The sequence below is a fragment of the Necator americanus genome, chromosome V, assembly GCF_031761385.1.
Source record: "Necator americanus strain Aroian chromosome V, whole genome shotgun sequence".
In the NCBI taxonomy this organism is placed as follows: domain Eukaryota; kingdom Metazoa; phylum Nematoda; class Chromadorea; order Rhabditida; family Ancylostomatidae; genus Necator; species Necator americanus.
In genome coordinates, this window is record NC_087375.1 from 16,360,421 (window position 1) to 16,382,583 (window position 22,163).

The 22,163-nt window shown below is 41.3% G+C and overlaps 2 protein-coding genes across 2 annotated transcripts; one reads left to right on the forward strand and one right to left on the reverse strand.

Moving 5' to 3' along the window:
- Nucleotides 1-2,406: 2,406 nt before the first annotated feature.
- RB195_014066 (uncharacterized protein) lies at nt 2,407-2,814 on the forward strand (the record flags this gene model as incomplete). The annotated part of the gene is made up of 1 exon (XM_064204168.1): nt 2,407-2,814. One exon carries the CDS (start codon nt 2,407-2,409, stop codon nt 2,812-2,814), a length of 408 nt encoding a protein of 135 aa, XP_064060049.1.
- A 14,495-nt stretch (nt 2,815-17,309) lies between these two features.
- On the reverse strand, nt 17,310-17,598 carry RB195_014067 (uncharacterized protein; the record flags this gene model as incomplete). Its single annotated transcript, XM_064204169.1, has 2 exons — nt 17,310-17,393; nt 17,470-17,598. The coding sequence occupies 2 exons, from the start codon at nt 17,596-17,598 to the stop codon at nt 17,310-17,312; spliced, it is 213 nt and encodes a 70-aa protein (XP_064060050.1).
- Nucleotides 17,599-22,163: the final 4,565 nt, after the last annotated feature.

Below are 22,163 nucleotides of genomic sequence, written 5' to 3' on the forward strand. Positions count from 1 at the left end.
GCTCAGTGAACCATCCAACGAGTATTGCTGTTGTGCACAGCAATACTCATTGGGTGGTTCACTGAGCGCTGACAAGTGGATGCTACTAGCCGCAGCACATCTGGTGGAACATAACGTGAGAGCTATGACGTATGTGTATGTCTTCCATTTTTACTACCTTGAGTGACTATCGAAACACTGACCCGAAGTAGTGTGACATGTGACGGAATAAATATTGCACTGTTCTGATCAACCTGTATATATGCCTCTGGAGAAAACGAAGAACCGAAACTTCCGGGAAATAAAGGTCCCATCCAAATAACCTCGTAGGTACACTGTAAGAAAATTTAGATGAAGCAGTTATTCCTGCTTTCTTTTGAGCGACCGATCGCAAACATATAGTATTAGGGTGTTCGAAAAGTATCTTCTGAAAATTCCGCAGTAGCACAGATTTTTTGAGATGTTCTGGAAGTTCCCGTTTTAAATATATTATATAATGACGCTATCGCTTGTATACTCATAACATGTCTGGCTCCCTCTTCGTTGTCTATTTCGTCCTATAATGGCCAAACATTCCACCCATATTCGACACGTACTCCTTTACGACTTTGAATCTGGCCACCCCACTGCTGAAGCCCATCGAAACTTAAGTCAAGTATTCGGCATTGAAGCCCCTTCTGAGCGGTCTGTGCGCGCCTGGTTCCAGCGCTTCGAAGCCGGAAACAAAAAAACTCGAAGATGAGCATCGCTCTGGCCGACCGACTGCAATATCGTTCGACGAACTGAATAATCTGGAAGAGGAACATCCATATGCAGGTGTGCGGTATTTTGCTGCCAGTCTTGGCTGTTCGCTGTCCACCGTGAGCAATGGACTGCGATCTCTCGGAATGGTGAAAAAGCTCCCAGTGCCAGTGGCTCCCACATGCATTGAGCGACGGCAACTGCCAAAGACGGGGAACGGTCAAGAGGTACCCGTATGATGTGCCGCCGCGTATCCAGGAGGCTAATGAGCGTCGTTAATTGCACCGCGCGTCTCCTGATACCGTCATGATCGCTACAGTAGCCTGGTTGCTCCTCTTGTGCTACGTCTTCAAGACGCAACGCCCACGCCACCCTCCCCACCCATTTCGCCGCGTCTGCCAATCTTACGACGATTTTTTCCGCCGCGCTTACAGCTCTTATGATGCCTTTTAAAGTCGAACGGAAAAGAAAGTACCTGGTATTAGATGTTGTTTGAAGGTCTACATAAAGTGTGCTTGTAAATTAATATAAAAGAGAGGAAGAATGAAATAGGTTCGTATAAGTGATATGCCATTTAGAACTGCGAGTGAAAATGAAATTATCCTGTCTCGACTTGTTAGGTGGAAAACACATCCATTTCTGGGAATGCGAGATATGTTTCAAAAAATGTCTCACTGATCGGTGTTACGCTATTTTTTTACTTTTTTTTTTCTCTAATGATTTCTTTTGTTTATCTAGCTGGGTAAAACTGGCATCCGACGATTAACGGGGTGCGAATAATGCCTCGCAGACATACACTGTACCTGAAGGTATACCTCGAAGATACAAAGGTCTCTGTTCGCCACTAATACAGCTAACCTGTCATATTGATTTTATGCAGAGAATAGATAGAAATGGAGCTATAAAACGAAAGGAGCTTGAAGAGCCATACAAAGTTCTATTATATAAAACTGTATAAGACGTACAAGCAAGTATTGAAATATATCAAATATTGGCATATTTCAATACTTGTTCTACATAAAGATTATATCTATGTAAAATTTTGAAAAGGTAAAATGTAGAAAGGAGTTTAAAGAGTGTATACAAAGTAATAAGCGCATAAAGTTGCTGTTATTATAACTGCCGCAGTTGAAAGTTGAACACGAATTCGTTGAATGGCATCGTGACAAACACGTATTTATGCACTGCTAGTTTATATAGAAAACTTAGGGCATGAAATGTGTTAAATTATGATATGTTTGAAAATATATGCGTGTTATTCTTTTCCCTGGAGCATCTTTTTGAAATAATTTTTACTTATTCTCCTCCTTTATTCCCAATAATATGCGCTTAGTTTACTATATCCGTACATCAGAATTCGCCTCGGCAATTCGTTCTTCACTCCCCCCTTCAAAATTCGCACTATCCACCGCTTCGTCGCGGCGCGAACGTCGCGCGCGGCGTTGATTAGAGAGCAGTAGGGAGGCGGGGTGTAGATGATCTCAGACGGTCGTGGAGAATGTCTAGCTGGTGGAGCGGCAGCCGTAATTACGCGGAGGCGCGCGGTGCCGAAGGGAGGACAGGAGCGGTCAGTCGGTTTTCACGGGTACCTCTTGTCCCGCACCCGCCAAAGACGCTTGGACACCTGCACTCAGCTGCTCTCCAGAAGCCGCAGATTCGACTGGCTGGACACCATTGTCACTGGAGATGACAAATTGGTCCTTTACGTCAACCACACCCACAAATGTGCGTGGCGCGCTGGCGGATCCTTTCGTGAAAGGTGAAATCCATGAGAAGAAGGTCATGCTGAGCGTCTGGCGGGGAGTTCATGGATGCTACCGTTTCGAACTGCTGCCGGACAACACGACAGCTACCGCCGAGGTCTACTGCGCTCAACTGCAAAGACTGGCTGACAAGATCCGCAAGGAGCACCCGAAGCTCGACAACGTTCGCCTGCTGCACGCACCCTCACACCGCGAAGAAGACTTCCCAGAAAAGTCTGGAGCTCGGATGGGAAGTTCTACCGCAGCCACCGTACAGCCCGGACCTGGCCCCCAACGACTACCACCTCTTTCGATCGCTTTAGCATCACCTGGAAGAGAAGCGCTACGATGATCCTGACCACCTCGAAAATGACCTTCGGCCTTCTTCGCCTCCAAGTCGCCGGAGTTCTACGCAAAAAGAATCCATGATCTTGTGAGACTTTGGCAGAAGGTTGTCGATGTTGGCGGGTTATTTCGTCGAATAATAAAGTGTTGTTGAAAAGTTGTGTTATTTTGAAATTTTGCCGTATTTCCGCAGATACTTTCCGAACACTCTAATAGTATAAGCTGCACCAGCTCATTATTGTGGTATGGATCCCCAACTGGCGTGCTACTTAGTATGAAGATGAACTCTTCATTCATGCGCACCACAAAAACCAATAGCACACTCAAGAACGAAAGAGGAAGAGGATAGAGTGTATAGCTTATCAGACCGCTTCGGTTAACATATTCGGTTTCAATTCAGGGTCCTTTTAGGTTTGTGAGCGTTTCTGCGACAAATACCGATGAGGGGAGGGGGTGCAACCACTGCATCCAGCACGTGTATCCTTTTTTGACAAGCTTGGTGGCATACAACGCTGTACTCGGTACGATGAATGGCGTGTTTGGCCCAGCGCGGTTTTGAACAATCGACCATGCCGTTACAGCCGAGTCTCTTTACCAACTATGCTACACCTACTTGGATAGTAAATACGTTTCATGAAGTCTAAGTTCAGCAGCTATATAATAAGTAAATAACATTCCAGCGTATAATGTACATTGATAAACTGCACATGTCATACAGTTTAGTGGCTGCTTGCAAAGCTATCAGGTCGGAAAACAATCGATTTGATCGTTCTTCCGCGTGTGAACCCATCTTGTTCGTAACATGTATCACCTTCATCACAAAGTAAGCTGGATAATTTCATGTCGAACGAATTTCTGTTGAACAAATCGCCTCGAGTAGGTCGCATATGTAAATGATGATTTATAGAGGTGGTATGTACGGTGGCCTCGTAGAACACTGCTCCACGGATTGTGGGCACACTCTGATTAGAATAGTCTTGAAAAATTCTATCCAAAATAGAAGATTTCAGCTTCTCATTTCCAACAAAGCTGACGATTTTGGAGACTCTGTGGCCGAACAAAGAGTTCGAATTGTGGACTATAACTACGGGTATGGCTGCGCAGATTTCCCCGTAAATGTCCTGAAAAACGGCGTAAGAAACGGTACTTGTTTCTACGAGGTGCGCGAAAGCCCGTCACCCCTGTGTACGCGCAGCGTCCGTCCGAGCTGGCCAGCCTATTTTAGTAAAACCAATAAATAGAGTGCTGAGAAAACCGGTGCCTGTGCAAGAATGACGCAATTTTCGAAACTACCTTCGTCGGAACAAACGCCGTTCTGACGCCTTTTTCGTGAAGATTAAGGGGAAATTAGCGGGGTCATACACACATCCGTAATCTACATCCTAAAATCTATCTATCTATCTATACATATATGTATATATATATATATATATATATATATATATATATATATATATGTATATATATGTATATATATATATATATATATATATATTCAAGTCCTCAGTATCGTAAGCGTCGTGATACGCTGTGTTTAAGGATAATTGTCCTGAAAGTATTTCCTGAGAAGTAAACTGCTCTTAACGATTGTGCGACTGTCGCCTTCTCTTCACTTTCACCACGATACAGGTACTTCTCAAAGGTGGAGCTCCAATTCAAACTTGGTTCTTTTTTGCCAGTCGCCCTTATTGTTGAGTCATCCTAAAATTTGGAGATCTCTTAAACCCCACTGGCAACCAATTCCTCTACTACCGTGTCCTGACAAGAACGACCTCCATCACCAGAAGACGAAGTCATAAGTTTCACATTTGAATCCGGCATCCGCTGGTGAAGGTAGACCAAAGGAAAACTGCTTCTTAGAAATCTTATTCCTGATCACATAAGCAACAAAATTAATCTGTTTTCGTAACAGGAGGGCTCCTCGTGTTTAGAAAGGACTTTTGGAGACAAGTTCAGCTGTACTAGTGTTTTTCTCAAAAAGTACAGCACACTAGTCTAGCTGTAATGTCTGGCTTTTAGGCTTCACAAATTCCTACAGATTACATCTAATTTAAGTTCTGATTTCTCTGGAATTCTTCAGCGACAGAGACAACAGTGACTCGCAGAATGTGGGCTTGAAGTTACGATCATGCAGCTAGTACGACTCGTCTCACTTTTATGCGATGGCAGAACGTGGCAAACTTCCATGAGCTTGTGTCCCAATTCTGTATCCGATAGTTTGAGCTAAAGGCTAAAAATATATGTGAAAGATATATTAAACTAAACTTAATGTATGTTAAACTAGACCACGAAAATATACGGTAAAATGCCTGATTGAAATAATAAGTGACTGAAGTGAAGTGAAGTAAGTGAATAAGTCCTACTTTGAAACATCTTGTAATCTTCCATCTGATTTATAGCAACATTGCCATGTTTGTGAAGTTCACGTTCCCGTAGACGTAGGATCTCATCGATACACTCCCGGAACCACTTTCGCGTTCTTAGTGGTCCCAGATTCTGTCTCTACTGGTTCGCAGCGTGTAATTCTTTCTAGTGCACTGCGGAAAATCTGTTACTCAATGTGAAAAAAAGGACTATTCTCAAACGAAACAAAGCCACTGACTTCTGAAAAAAACACATAGTTGACTTTCAAAAAAATCTGTCTTGACAGGATCGCCCAGATCCGTCTTTAAAAACACATGCAATCGTTTCAAATTTCATTTAAACTAAAGCAACAACAGTCTTCGAGTTTCCGATGTTACAGGATAAAGAAGGATGAAGTACGTTGCATTGATCAATTCCCATGGGATTCACCTACGCGTTCGACTTCAATGATTTGCGAGGGCGTACCAAGGTATTAGGTCAGTGCTTCTGTCCTCCCAGACTAATCCCAGGTACCACTTTTTCGACACCGGATGGATCAGAGGCTTGGTTGGCAGTGGAGCGGTTTCGAACCATCGATCGATTTGTTACTGACTACGCTTCACCCACCTTATTTTGGTGTTACGTCCTTCAAATTATTAGATATGTTTCGAGAATTGATTTGCAACTACTACAGTAAAAGCGCGAAACATCTGTTAGAAATCAAGAAGTTTGAGATATTCGGAGAAGTATGGCCATAAGTGAAGCTAATTGATGCCCTTAATGCCTCCGAGGCTACATTTTACCGGTATGTCATGGAAAATACCTGGAGGCAATTTCTGTCATTTTTGATAACCTACTTTTGCCCTATATACGTTGAAAACAGCCAATGTATTTTTGCATGCAATGATAGTTATTTTGGTAATTTTTATAATTTTTATAGTAATGTTTGCACTATTTAAAATTATCTATGGACTTAAAGTATAGTCTATAGAATGATTCCTTTTTGACTTGGTATTTATGTATTTTTAAGCATAGCTGCCTTCTTAGATTAGTACCTGTGCTTAAAGGCATCACCCCACGAATCTGAAGTGGCGCAGATTTCAGGTGGAGTATTCGTATACGGGATGGGAGACTATGGAGAGGCGAGTGATTCCGTCCATTTCTTCCTAATTGCCGTAAAAAACGGCCCGGAAGATACGGCTTCAGGCGTTTTGGCACACTATTTTCTACGGAGAATTCGACTGGAGCGCGCCAGCCTTGTGCACGCGCCGTATCTTCCGGGCCGTTTTTTACGGCAATTAGGAAGAAATGGACGGAATCACTTCCCTCTCCACAGTCTCCCATCCCGTATACGAATACTCCACCTGAAATCCGTACCACCTCAGATTCGTGGGGTGATGCCTTTAAAGGATTGTGTTAACAGCGCGATAACGTCGCCGGCTTGCGCTGGTGACCTACTAAAGGGAGTCCGTGAAGTGAGTCAACGACATTTACTTTCTTTCACTTAATTAATTCTGACGATGAAGGAAATTCACATTTTCAGGCTGACTTACGTTTCGTACGATATCCATCTTTCTGATCCCTGGAGCTGTATGCGATGCTTCCCATTTTCACTGCGATATTTGAAAAATACGTTACGTTCACCATCCGATGCTGTGTAAAAAACCAGCACCGAAGATAATAAGAAAAAAATTGTACATAGTGGTTTCTATCCCCCCTTCTTTAGTGAAAGAAAACACTCCATAGATGGAAATGTACTCTATAATCTCGAATTAACTTCTGGGGCCATAAAAACAATTTGTCGTTGAAGAGTCTTAAGTTTTTTTTTAAAATTTCCCTTAATTTACCAAAGTTCAGAACGGTATGTTCTATGCAGTATGGAAAAAATCCTGATGTTGACAAAATGATTGTGTATCGTTGCCCGACCGGATTGTCCCTTTTTGTTGTTTCACTGCCTTCTTTTCAATTCATTCGATGAACGCTCTCGACCAGCACTTTTGTATTTTTGTTCTTGAGTACATCGGCACTTTATGCGTACTGCAAGTTGGCGGGTGCGATTTCCGCGGCTCGCTGGCGCCGCCACTACATCATCGTCATCGCGTTGGTTGTCATCGCATGGCGCGTTCACTTTACCCGAAAAAGAAGCCATAGACCTTTAGGAACTCGTCATGCAAGTACACATGTACTTTCACAAAATATGCCCTATGCAGCAACGTACACAAATTCTGCACAAAGTTCGCCATCAATTTCAGCAAAGAGCAATTGCTCACTGCATAGGCGATATTATCGGATACTGTATATTCCCGCAACGCATCTATTTCATGTTCCTTTGGAGCGTTGTTGGCGAGGCAAAGACTTCGGATGACGTTTATTTCAAGTTCTAATCAGAATCATGCATAGGCCTGGAAACCTGGAGAAAAAAAAAGAATGCAGACAAGTGTCAGACTGCGAGCTTTTTTCTGAATGAGGTAATGATGATCCGAGTTCTACGAACATATCAAAGAAATGAGTGCGTAATGAGAGATAGGAATTTTGAATTGCTCTAAGATAGCATAACTGTGATGTTCGTGATGATATACTATGCGCTTTTCAATCATAGAATGACGTGGTGTTCCAAGACCTGCCAAAGGATTACTTTGCATAACCTTCACATGTTATTTTGTCGTTTATTTCTTAATTTCTTACGTTTTTCATGCACTTATTATATGTGAGGCAAGTTCTCGGATCATGCCGCCATCTCCCAACAATTCATTGAAGAGCACTTGTTCCGTTATTCCTCTATGTGTAAGGCAACCGTGGTAGTAGAAGATAAGGTTCTACTTGAGTAACGCAGATCCTTATCTTTGATCTGCAACGTAAGTCGACGACCGACGATACACACTTATGCACACATATACAGCCACCCTGTATATTCAGAGAAGGTGTCGCTGCTGCCATTATGTCACAAATGGCTATAATAATTTAGATTCTATTTAAAATTTGCTTTTCCCTCTGCAGAGATGTTTTACGCACCAACTTTTCTTTTGTTTGGTAGCCTTCTGAAATCAGGTGCCCCAGAAAATCCCTAGCTATTCGCGGCTACTTGTGGAAATAATCGAAGCAAGGTCAACGAAAAAAAAGCATCAGTCATTTCATATTAGACAATTAGCGTCGTTTTTCTGCTAGTACAGGCTTGCGGAACCTCCACTGCAATGACGCCAGTGTCACAGCAGTAGAATTTCGCACGAACAAATTATCTTGCAAGTGTTTTCGGAAAACACTGAAAAACTTCGTTATAGTACAGCTTTCATAGTAGACATAAGACAAAATTTGTGCCTTGTCGGTCCCGCGAAAGAAAATTCTGGCACGGTTTTGATTGGAGAATACTGTACTTTTTTGAATGAAAATTCAAAAAATCATCATTCGCATCTGACCAGCTGACCAGAGACCTGGTCTGTGAACTTCTTGCATATTTTCATCGAAAATAATATACCATAAGTATACTATAGGTGAGGGACCACTCCCAACTGGAAAACCTTAATCTCATGTCGTTTTTGTCTTTATGGACAATCCAATCCAGCTACATAATTCAAGGTCTTGCAATGGGCTCAGGAAAAGAGAACAGAGCTTTTCTTTCGTTGCCAAAATAGTTAGCAAAGGTGATTTCTGAAGAAAACACAGACTTTTCATATCACACCTTCTTTCTAATTTTTTTAAAAGAAAAAGTGTAACAAAAAAATTAATAGAATGGTAGTATCCGATGTTCTGTTCTAGAGCATAGTTTATGAGGTAGACTGTTATCAAGTAATTATCACCAATTAGCGAATTATCTAAGTTGTATTACGTTCATTATTTACTTTGTTGTTGTTCAGCTCTTCTCTGTTAAACTATCCAATGCGAGACTACTCGTTGCAATCATTTCCTTCTCTTTTTCGACACAATCTTTTAAGCACAGGGTCCATAAACCTTGAAGAGAGGAGTTCGAACAAGGAGTCGGAGAATCCGCCTCCACTATTCCGGCAAAAATTTCCGACGGAATTCTTTTCGTCCGTTCGACGAGGACAAGACGACAGCACCTTTCTCGTTCTCGTCACAACGCACACTCTGCTTCTTGCAATTCGGCGTCGATTGACACGTGTTTTTAGGTGGTGGAGAGGAATGGGATTCTAAAGTGCACGCGGACTTTTGGTCCGTCTTATATCGCCCTCCATGTTTTTGCTTTCTTGAATTTACGGCTCCACTGCACTTTCTGTTCCACTGTGTTTTCTTTCTGCGTCTCTAGAGCTGTCCGCTCTCCTTTCACTCATTTGCATTTGATGAAGTGCAAGGCGAGGACAGCACATCACTAAATCCCACTCTTTTCTAACTGTGTTAGTTTCCCCGTTATTCCTGGTATGTTTCGAAATTGCCCGCACTTCTAGAACGATTACTGTAGTTGTTATTCCGCTCCTCCTTAGGGTGCGTGATTGAATGTCCCTCAAAGAGGCGGTGGGATTTGCACTGGTTATTCGATACAAGAGTCAGTGCACGACGAGGGCATAATAACATACCACTGCGGGTGCCCCACACATGTCTGCACGAATGAGAACGTTCTGAACAGGTTCCCTCCCAGCCGTTATTGGCTGACGTTTCACGTACATACGAAAAGAATTACGATAACAAACCACAAAGTAGAATTAGGAGTTTTTGTCGGATATTCAAAGACTCGTCTGTGCATCGGGAAAAAGTTAAGGGGCTGAGACAAAAATGACAGTGAAATTTATAGTGGAGGGCCGAGATATTGATAATCCTAGAATGATTTTGTGGTAGCAGCTGCCTCGAACATTGAGGACTTAGAGGATAAAAAAATTTATTTATTTAAGAATCGGATAAACTCTAACATTTCAAAATTATTAGCTATTTTTATTCATTGTTGACTATTCATTATTTGTTATCGTTTATTCCTTATTACTTCACATTCTAATACATACTACAGTTCCATGGAAAGAATCGCCAAAGGGAAATTTCCAATAAATCTGGAAATCTTGTTTGCAGACACAAAATTGTTTATTGAAAGTAGTTCAACAAAGCAGTTGTAGGAACTTTTTATGTGCCGGAGACACAATTAACATGAGAAATAAATGTTTTTGTTGATATGATTGGAGCAAAATAGTTTCTTTACTTCTGAATTGTATTCTCCTAGTGTTTTATTAATTCAAATAGTTCATTTTTTGAATCTTCGGAGTTTATACTGAAAATTACTGCATTATTTTCGAACAAGAGTACCATTGACTTATCTGGACTTGTTTTCCAGCATCACTAACTCGCTTTGTACGCCTTGATTTTCTTCTCTATTCAAATTTCCAACCACTGCGCTTTTTACTTTTAACAACCCAAAAATGGGAAACTTCTGAACAGCTCACTTCGATCATCACCTACTCTCCTCTTCTGGAAATAACCAATAAAAAGTAGCTATTTTCTCACTGTCAGGGGTTGCTTTCCATTAACCATAATTTTTTTCCAACTGAGACCAAATGGTTTTATTCCTATGTTTTTCACTTGTTTGATCCTTTTGCATTTCTCTGGATGTGACTTCGTTTTTGGGTGGCAATTTTCGGCTTCTCCTACAAGTTTTCTCCTCGAGGATGTACCGATCCGGCCCAAAGTAGTACTTCTATTTTCAGTCATCAATCATCGATCGGTCGTTAATTTTCCACTGAAATTACAGATTTGAGGGGGTTTTTCCTATTACCTGCACATCTATTTGCTCCCTAGCGTACAGAAACATGCTCTTTTCCAAGGAAAAGGTTACCTATTCCGACCGTTCACATTCTTTGCCAGCACCACCGCCACGACAGAACGTTAAGTACAACCGGGTAGCATCGATGCAGTCACGTGAAAATATTTGAAGGGCTAAGTACACATTCCAATGGTTCATGTACAGTACCCACAACGCATGAAAAAATATCAGGATTTTTAAGAACTTTTTAACACCTACTCAGCGTACGTCATGATAAGTTCATTCGGTTTTTCCTTAGCTGTAATTTTTGACATTCATGTCTTTCTCGGCAAAAATTCGTCTTTCGCATCTCTTTCTTTCTCGGCAGTTGAAGATATGATTCGATAATAATACTTGTAAACAAGCTCTAAAGATTGGCATCTATCGTGGAGGAAGGGATCTGCGCTAACTTTTAAAAACTTCGGAAAATCCATTGGAGAAGTAATCAAGTTTCTTTTTTTCAAGTTTCATAACAGGCGGAAAATAATGTTCCCAAGGCTGATCCAACGGGTGAACTCTGGAAATGATGTCTACATAATACTGAGAACACGAAGGAAGGAAATTTCCGTCACTTAGCGTATGACACCCACAAGTGCAGCTCTCGGTGTCCAGAGACTGGAAGCGTGATATCCATTGCTCGGTTCTCGCTAGGTTCTCGGTATATGATCGGTAGGAAATGGTTTTTTTTAATTTGCTAGAGCTTGATATTGAGGGTTATTCAACTTGTATATTTTAAATCTGACATCTAATCTGCACTGTATTCTTATAGAGCTACGGTATCTGCACTGTACGATCAATCAAGATCTTTCCGAGAAATCGGATAATTTTGGCTTGGTCGCGTGTTTGCACTGTTGTATTTAATTTGTTGTACATAAAACTGCATGAAACAACTCATTAATTGGTTAGTTTTTACGCCTACCAATAAATAAAAGGAATCTTCTTTTGCAAAATGATTTATGTTCAGTTTCATGACTTCAACCCTAGACAACTCTTATTTATAGGCGGTTCCTTGAGACTGTGAATGGTTCAGTTTCATATCATCGTAACATAAACATGCACTACAAAATTCGTAGAGATTTGTACATTGGTGTGCTGCGCATTCGCTGTGGATCGTGCCAGAAATCACCACAATTCCGTATTTTCACAATAGCGCAGGAGCTATTAGAACACAGTAAGGGATGAAGTATCCGGCGTCATTCAATCCGCTTTCTTGCTCCAACGGATTGCTCCAGCAAATTCCACTTCAATTCAGAAACTTTCGGGATTCATGTACGTGTGTGTGATGTGTACAATGACTTGCAACCAATGCATCAGATAAGGTTTTATCCTCCCAGACAAGCCTAGAATCAATTTAGCGACGCCCAAGGAACGGGACCTTTAGCTGGGCTAAGGCAGTTTCGAACAATCGACGGTGTAAATGCAGCGAAGCCTTTCAGCACTGTGCTACTCCGCCTCCCAAAAACACAATATTTCTTTCATATACGTGATCGGATCGACCGAAATATACGTGAATTCACAATTTGGAGAGAAGTAATGGACTTACTGTTCCCAAGTACAACACTAAAAACGCGCGCAACATTTAATCGTTAAATAATTTTTGAGAACTGCATATTTTGACATATACATATGACACATGATATATGTGACATATATCACAACATAAGAATTCGTAATTAACCCAATAAAAATTTTCATATACAAAAAATGATTTAAAAAAAACAGACAAGCAACATTTTCTGTATACGAAACTTTTAACCAAAACTATTGCTAACATAATTCACTCGAAAAGTTTAGATTAAATGAAGCATCGTCCATGAATCTTCACACACAGCTATCAGTGAAGACGGTAACAGGTCCTCTGAGTTCCAGAGATGATCAGCTTACAACTCGTTATTCCGGATTAAAACTTTGGAGAGGATCATTAAGTCACTTTGCGACAAACTTCGTGAATTCGGTCCCGTTTTACGTCTTTAAAGACTTTTTGCTGTGCAAACTTCATGCTGAAAGAATTCTCTACAGAACAAATCAAACTGCGGTTTGACGGGCTGAGGCTTCGACGTGCGTCGGAGCTCTCAGACCCGTTCAAGTCGGCCATAGGTAACTGGAACTGGCCACTGCTACAAAAATCGTTTCTTTTTGTTGCTGAAAAGAAGTTGTGGAAGGCTACCACGCAAAAAAAAAAAAACTACTTCACTATCCAGCGCTATCAAAGCTTAATCTTGCTATTATTATCATTGACTTATTAGTATTATTAATACTATTATTATTGCGTGTATTATTCTCAGCGTAAATGAGCGGATCATCAATATTATCACAACAATGAGAATAACGGAATAGAGGAGTTAGAAGAGTTAAGGCACTTTGCTTGCTCCTTTTTTTTGGTGTTTCCAATTGAATTTGCAAGAATTTGCCAATTTCGAAGCAAAAGAGATCTCATTTGGTTCGCTTGCTCCAAAATTTATTAATATTCCTTCCAATAAATAAGATCATACGCATTTCCAAAAGGATTATAGTAGCGGCTTTATCCCTTCTAGATGGATGCCGAACCTTACTTGGGGTAAGGTGGCGTATTCTATCGCGGTCAACGATGATAATAGTTTTTATCGTTCATTACTTTTTGTTGATCAATCTCTACCCAACTGTGCATTACCGGTATTGTTCACCTTGTCGGTTCGGGTGTAGCGCAGTCGTTAAGAAGTTCTGCGCGATCGATCGAAGGTTCAAATCCATCCGCTCTCCAACCAGGCCTCTCCTTCCTCCAGTGTCGATAAATTGGCGACAGACTCGTCAGAGAGGGTAAAAACGCTTTCTTAACAGATCGGCTAGCTCCCACAGATAAGGCCAGCTACATATTCGTAATCGTCAGACGATTCTGATCTGAAGTAAACGTGGTGGCACATCCCAAGCGGATTGATTAACACCATATTTTATCCTTTTATTCACCCAGCATTTGACAAAAATAACATTTTTGTCAAATGGCTTCGATACTTTATCTGTAATAGACTATAATTAGATCATTCACGAAATCCTCATCATTCAGGAATGGCCCGACCGTTTAAAACAGAAGAGTGCTTTTGTATCATGGGGCGACCTTAGAAGACATCAGGATCCACTCTCACCCGCTCGCTGCTGTGGTATTCGACCACAGCAAGGTTTGCATCTTCTTGGAACTGTCACGCAGCTCCTCGGAGCCCCTTTCTCTTAGTTCTCAAGTGCCTATTCAGAGTTCATTATCCGACGAATATTCCTCTTGAAAACACGTACTCTTTGAGGCCTGTTCATGAATGTACTAAGGAGCTTTCTGCATACTGTAGGCTAATACCCTCAGACGATGCACTTGCTTATGAGAAACATAGGCAAGTACCTGATCATTTCTCAGAGGAGGAGGAAAATCATTCATTCTGCACAAAGTTTAAGGTGTAAAGGATGAAGTCTCTGGCGTTAATCAGTCCGCTTGGGCGCGGCAACGCATTCACTTCAATCCAGAATCGTTTGCAGTTTATGAACGTGTGTCAGATCTATACAGTGATTTGCGGGGCCTAGCCGATGTGTTAGCTCAGGGTTTTTATCGGGATCGATAAATATCGGACGGGATCGATAAATTGGTACCAGACTGACTGGGTTCTCCCAGTTTTTTGTAGCACACAACGTGCTTAGAGACAAGTGTCCTTCCTTGCGTTCATCGTCGTCCGTCGTTTTTCATTTTCCGCGCTCGATTCCTTTCTTCATGGATTGACCGGGCAAGCGACGGATGTCATGCATCTGCGTCACCGTTGTTGCAATGACAGGTGCATTTTACGATGGAGTTCTATGATATTTTTGATAATGCTTTGCAATTTCCTGATGGATGCGCTGTATGGGCACTTAGAACTCGCTGTCTTCCGCTTTTTAGCATAGTAAGAAAACATATTTCCTTAGATGATGACAAAAAATTTGGTCTTAGGGAAGTAATGCTTCCATTGGAAATCGTCAGCACCGTTACTTTCTTAAATTTTACCTCGGAGTAGGAGAACAATAGCAATGAATAACTTAGATAATATCTGACTCATAGGTGAACAACTGACAAAGAAAATAATTCTATATATGGATTAGGAATCGGAACAGTTTGCAAACTTCTATCCTTTTTGATAATGTACACATTTAACATTTATTATTATTTAACATTATTTATTTAACAACGCAACGCATATTCTTTCACCACCGCACCGTTTTCTCGATATGCCCGTATATATTATTGTGTATCCTGTTTCCAGAATTAGGTCACTGAAGTTATATTCGTATGCTGGCACACCGATACAACTTCAGTGATCCAATTCTGGAGAGAGAAGGCAACGATTGCTTGTCCGAGTGGTTGTGATTTGAAGTATTTCTTCATTTTAATTTTGTTCAGTAATTTCCCAAAAGTCTCCTCTTTTTTTCTGGATCACATATAGTACAGTTTTTCTTCTACTGTTTTTGTCAAGTTTATAACATACATATGAAACATATACGCATACAACATACACACGCAACATATACATATAAGTGTTTGAAGACGTTTGATGTCAAAAGCTACACTGCTCGCTCGAAGCAAAGTAAGAGAACAAGTGAGACAAAATTGCTTGACATTTGTTGTCCCATCTAACACCTTCTCGTGAAGTAATGCATTTAGGCTGAATATAAAACGGACATTAGAGGTAAGAATCCTAGAACCTTCCTGTTTACGAAGGTCAGTCGCGGAAAAAAATACCCCTATTTCACATAACTGTTGTCTGATTCTCAATGAGGCTTCTGAGATCTCACTGAACATCCTCTGAGTTCATACCTCCTTTGACTATGATCCTTTAAAATTAGATAGTGCTTAACATTTTAAATACGGCAAAAAGCATATCTGTCAAGTAGCGTCCCCCTCTTAAAGCGGCTGCCGTGTGTCCCAATTGCAAATCCATAGCAATGAAGTAAAGAAATCATTGATGAGACGAAACGTTGCACTTGCAAGGCTCTCATGTGGTGTAACGTCGTCATAGGACATGTGTCTGCACAAGGAGAAAACTAATTCAACAGTTTTCTTCTCTCTTGCCCTATGGCGCATTCACAAAGGGCAGTAGTTAGCGTTCTTTTGCAGTTTGCAGCAAGCTAATGGATATTAAATCACTGTCATTGTGACATTGTCACACTGTGCGGCACACATTTATTTTTACAGTATCGGTCTGATAACTACTATAGCTATAATTAATGTTTCCAAGTATGATTACGCGCAAGAAAATACTATCGTTAATGGAATGGAATTAATTGGAAATGAAATGCATCCAAATAAGGAAATACAATCAAAATTTGATATATATTTAATACATATTATTTGATATATATATAAAACATGGATGTGCTGCTGGGCACTGTATGGCTGCTGGCTCAACCAAAAGCACACAGGGTGGAGTACAGTTCCTCACCAACATTATGGCATGTCGGGCTGCGGAAGAGACGACGCTTAGGATGACATGTGCACCTTCACTCAGGTGATGGGGAGGCAAGAGCACGTGGGTGTCGAAAAGATCGGAGTAGAAATCGTGAATGACCTTTCCTATACTGTGATTGTTCCATTTGGATTCAGGACAGAGATAATGTTTGTTTTATAAATGGAAGAGACTCGGACGGCTAATGCTCTCGCTGGCTCAGGAGTTTTAGCCAATATTCTCTTTGAATCCTTCTTTTATCGTCTCCCTGCAAAGCATAGCGAACTTCGAGGCGCGTTCAAGGTTCTCGTCGGCTCCTGCGGGCCCATTGGCATATTAGCTCGAGTTCGAGCTCGAATAGTGGTTTGTGTTTCGAAACCCTCAGCTTTCCTCGTACAGTCACGAAGATGCTCTCCCGATCGAATAGATTTATCGTCGATGCTGTCTCTCCCAAAAGTCAGCAAATGAATCGACTAAGTTAATAATGCGTCTAGGGCTTCGTGAAGACTGCGGCCTTCCCTTCTTCATGCATGAAGAAAAATCATCTCCAAAGGATGATCCGATCTCCTATGAAACAATGCTGCAACAACGATATCCTCAGGGCAAAATCTTTCGCTGATGATGTAGCCTGTTCCATTAGGTCACTTTTCACCGGATTTCACGTCAAGAGAGAAGAGGAAGGATTTCGAGATTGCGAGATTCCCTGAATGGTTGTAGTTGATGATGGTAACTCGCCATACCAATCTTTAGGCCGTGAGTCCCAATGCGAAGTTCTTCCAGCACCCTTCTGGTTCCAATTTTACCACGAAATCACCAGTAGTGACCTTGAAGAAGGAACGATTCTCTCTGTCGAAGTTCTCTAGATCCATACTGAAAGCTCCGACAAACTTTTCTTTGTAACATGGCGCTGGAGCTTAACTGGAATACACAGTCACAAGTGAAATTGGCCCACATCTCCTTCAAATTCTCGGAAAAAAACTGATGACGACTTCAGCCTAATCGCCTGCGAGACGACAGCACGCCAGAGGAGTGACCGAATAAGCAATGTCCATTATGCTCCGCATCGTTTCTTTCCTAGAAAAAAAAACCTTGTGGAGAAGATTTGAATAGCAGACGAACCGACAGCCATCTTCTGAAGGCTGACGGCTACCTTTTCCTCTTCGTGAGTTTCTTCTTCTGGACCTCCCCAAGAAAATAATATTGTTTTTCTGAGCGCTTCGAAAAAAAAACAACGAAATTTGGGAACTGTAATGTTGGAATTTGGAGTGATCAATATCATCACGGCGTAAAAAGGTGGAAAAAATAAGAGACATTCCTGCAGATTTGAAGAAACACCAAAACATGTTTTTCCTCCACTCTGGCGGTCCCACGGAAGTTAGAGACATATTGTAGGAAAATGTCGTGCGGTAATATTCCTCTAATGCAGCAGTGCTCATTTAGAACTGAATAATATTAGCAAGTAAGAAGTGCAGGCAAAAGTAAAACAACGGTTTCGAATTGGAAATTTTATAATGAGATAAGTCTTGTGGCATTTAGTAGTACAATTTGCAATAAGTGCGGGAATTAGATCTAACGTAAACTGGTCACAGAGCTGAGGGGGAACAATGTATGATGAAAAAGATGGATCGAAGATTGAGCGAAGATTCTTGAAGACCAGAAAATTAAAAAAAGCAGAGTTCACAACATAGTTTACAGCATCAAAAGATTCCACAAATTTCTCACTCTCGAATTTTCGGAAGATTGCAGAAGGTCAAGTGGTTCACGTGGATTAATGTACAGGCGACGTTATTGAAAATTGGAGAATAGAATTTCATTTCGGCACAGCTGTGAGCTGACCACATTAACGCGCTGCTGTCAGGCGGAAATGCCATTGCCGTTTGCACACATAAATAAATAAATCGAATCAAAACAATAGCAAATAAAGAAAATCTCTAGTCTTCACATTTACCGTACTACCTTGAAGAAGTAACAAAGCTGTTGAATTTTCTCTATCGTTGGAGTGTAGTAACTATTTTTCCAGGATACTTTGTCTACGTATGCTACTATTCATTTATGTATGTATGATCAGGTGACGAAGTAAGGGGAGTGCCGAGAAGGACAGATGGGCTGATTTTTCGCAGAACGAATTGCTTAGCTATCAAACCACATCCTTTTGTCACTGCTTGCATGTCTGTCTGCCTGTCTTTCTGTATCCATACCAGTGCGCTGTTCTGTCTGTTTGCGTGTCTGCCGTGTCATTGACCCTTCTCTTATTATTTCTCAGCTGTTTCTGTTCTCTTCATTCAATGCCGTCCTTTTATCGCGAACTAAGAACAGTAAGGTCCAGAACCATAAAGTACCCAGCAGCACTCCCTCGATTAGCGCCAAAAGTTGTAATCTCCACAACTTACTAACGACAACTGTAGACGTTAAGACGGGCAGATCGTGCAACCCGCCACCCCACGATGAGATCTGTTGCGTAAGGTGGACTGAGGTTGAATGTGGAAAATGAAGCGGTCGTGGTAATATTAGAAGAAAAGCCACACCATAGACGTATAGCCAGCCATTACATCTCCATACGACTGGAATAATAAAATACTAGATACAATCACAGGAACAGCACATGTGATCGATTTTGATCGCCTGAGCGGTAATTTGTTGATGTTCACATGAAATTCAATGGGTAATGGATTCGTTCTCCACAGAAAAGGCCAGCTTTCCTATAGAGAATATGACGTACTCGGCGTTGATCAATCCCTCTGGATACGCCTACGCGTTCGACTTTCATATTCGCTACAAAAATGAGAATCTACCGACACTCGACTGACACGACATGCGTAATCGCTTTCATCCACCCCAGGTTTGCTTTCCTACCGAAGCTCTCCTGAAATATTATAAGATTCACTTGCTAAACGCTAGCTTAGGCGCTAGGTATGTATCGCTACAATGAAGTTAATTTCCGGTATTCAAGTCACCTTACAAAACAATAATTAACACTTCGATGACCTTCAAATTGTTCCCATACCTTCCTACAAACCACACACTCAATGCCCAGGATGTAACCCTTCAGATGGACGGAAAACGCCGTTTTCAGTACAATGGCTATTGCGAGTTTGTGAATCTGCAGAGACTCGTGCGGAAATTCCAGTGAACAAACAAATACACCAGAAAAGGTTCGCATCACAGTACCTCAGAAGTAACGAGAACTGGCACGCCAAAACGAGTATGGCGACAATTGCGGAGTGTAGAATGACAACGATTTTGCTGTTTTACCTCACCCATCGAATATTCGAATATGTGGACTAATTCGGTAATAGTTGTTTCATTGAATGTTCGATAAATAAGCTCGGAAGCTCCACTGTAAGCAATCTGAGCGAGTAGGAGCCTCAATTTTTGGTATATCTGTGGTTACAATAGGGTGTGATAAAAATCAGTGGATCAGTACGCACTCCTTGAGAAAATTCGGAGGCCACCGAACTCCCATCTGAAACAGCCATGGGTAAATGATGTGCGGCGACAATTTGCTGCCCTTGATTTTTTTTTGTGATAAAAATGAGGAAATGTGAGGCTGCAGAAGCGCTCCGCATATTTTCAAAAGGCTGAACCACCCGATAACTGGATTTTCTGTGAACCTCTTGTTAGATTTTCTTCTGTTGAACAGCGATTCATCTGATACGTTCGAGTAAAAATATGAGCAAAGGTTCCGCTTCGTCACCGTCGAAGGACCGATCAACCTTTCCCCTTATTACCATTTTTTTATTCGCATTAGTGCTAAGATAGGTTGCTGATGTTCCATGAACAACCTCTTGAACTTTCAAAACCTAATCTTTCACACACCATATCCAACTGGTTCACCAAAAAAGACAGCTCATTGAGTGCTGTGATCAAGATTTGGCAGTCCTCAAGAAGTTTTCAACTAAACAAACTCGCTGCAATGTACAAACTCACACAAACACAGGTTTTCGTGAATGTGGACCTTCTGTATCCACTGGAACGAAATTTTGAATCCTTCATGTGCTACGTTGCCTAGCTAGAATTTCCCTCTCACTGAGACGCGCCTTTGGAAAATTCCCCACCTTTCTGGGGGAAAACCCGGGTTAAAGCCTTCTTTTAAAAAATTGGTGCCGCACACCATTGCTTAGGCCTGTGCTCTACAAATGGTCCGCGAAGGAAGTATCCTCTTGCTCCTTAATTTCCTAGCATTTCTTTGAGGAAAACGCTAGCCATTAAGTTGAGAAGTCTGTAAGTTTGATGGTAAAAAAAATTCACTAACTTTTAAATGAAAGAAATGTTAGAAAAGATCAAATACAGAAGCCACGATTATTCTTCGCCTGGAGAACGGAAAAAAGTGGATTCGCATTTTTTTGTTTTTCTCTGAAACTTGATTCCTTCTGCTCTATATCTATCTTATAGGTGGACATCGATCGATTCGTGATGACGAGATCTGTCTATTTATCCGGCTTGTCCCGAGCTTTGGAAAACTTTTACAAAAGCACTTATCTTCTAAATTACCAACTGCTGCAAATTAGGGGACCAGGCTCTGAGATAACTGCGATTTGAGGATATGTGACATTTAGTGCAAAGTGGAAAGTTAAGCTAGAATTAAACATTCGTAAAGTAGACACTCGCAATATATCCTGGCAGAGCTCCTACTGATCCACAGTGTTCAACCAATGGCGGACTGCACTCGTCACTTGACTTTTTTCAGAGAAGTGCGAGAAAAAAATTGAGACTGTAAAATCCAGCACACTAGCTTCTACAAAGACGGACAACTGCGACCAACAGACTGGAAAAAAGTGGTGGGAATCTCGTTGGCTCACCTTAGAAATATAAAACATTTTCTTGCACTTTGATGCAACAGAATTCTCTTTCCTAGCACAATTCTGGGATTTACTGGATATTACAAAACCTTGTTTCAGAAACTCCTACACCTTCCAATGTTCTGATTCCCCCTGGTAACGAGGCAAGGAAACACGAATAATGTCCCCAATTCTATACCGTTCTTAACATTGTTCACAAATTCCAAGAGAAACGCAAAATGCAATGATGTTCTAAACGTGTGGGGAATTGTTTGTCGGAAATCTTTTGCCGCGACAGAGTTTAAAAAAACAGTGGAAATTGAAAATTCAGAAACAATATTTTACGACAGTTACCAAATGGGAAGATATTCGCTAAGATGGAGCAAATCCATTACAAACTCAGAGCAGTTTATGCAACACTGTCTTCTTCTTCTTTCTTTACAAAGGGACAGAAGCCTGTTTATGTTTCTTTCACAGCAGACAGCATAGTTTTAAGGTTATTGTGCCGAGCTGGGGAAAGTAGCAAATTTAAAAACCCCTCATCATGTCACATATTTCGCGCTGTGAAACCCACTTTTTTACTCTCTTCTCATAAAAACTCCATTCGTTTTCTGATTTTCAACTTTTTCCTTACTAGAAATTCTCCAAAGTGGTCCCAATGCGGTGGACATAGCTCTGACAACCCCTACAAGCCTCACAGTTGTTTTATAACCATAACCACATCGTACAACGTGAATCAATCGAGCGTACTGTACGTCGATTGTTCGAACTGTCCCGATGTGATTGCCGTGCCCAGTTTTTCTTCCGAAGCAATGGCCACCCCATTCCATTTCAGCAGCGTCACATGTGTACTGCAAGCATTTCATCATTTTTTGAGGTTTTCGTATTGATCGCTTTCAATAAGTACAATTCTTGCTCTGACACAACTTAGTTTTCAGCTGCTCTAGACCACCCGGAGCTGTGTTTTCCTAAGTGAGGTATGCGTAGGGTTACGGATCGGTGACGATGAAGAAGGTCAGTAGAAAACTAAAGAAACGAGAAATTGTCCGACCAGTAGCAATATACC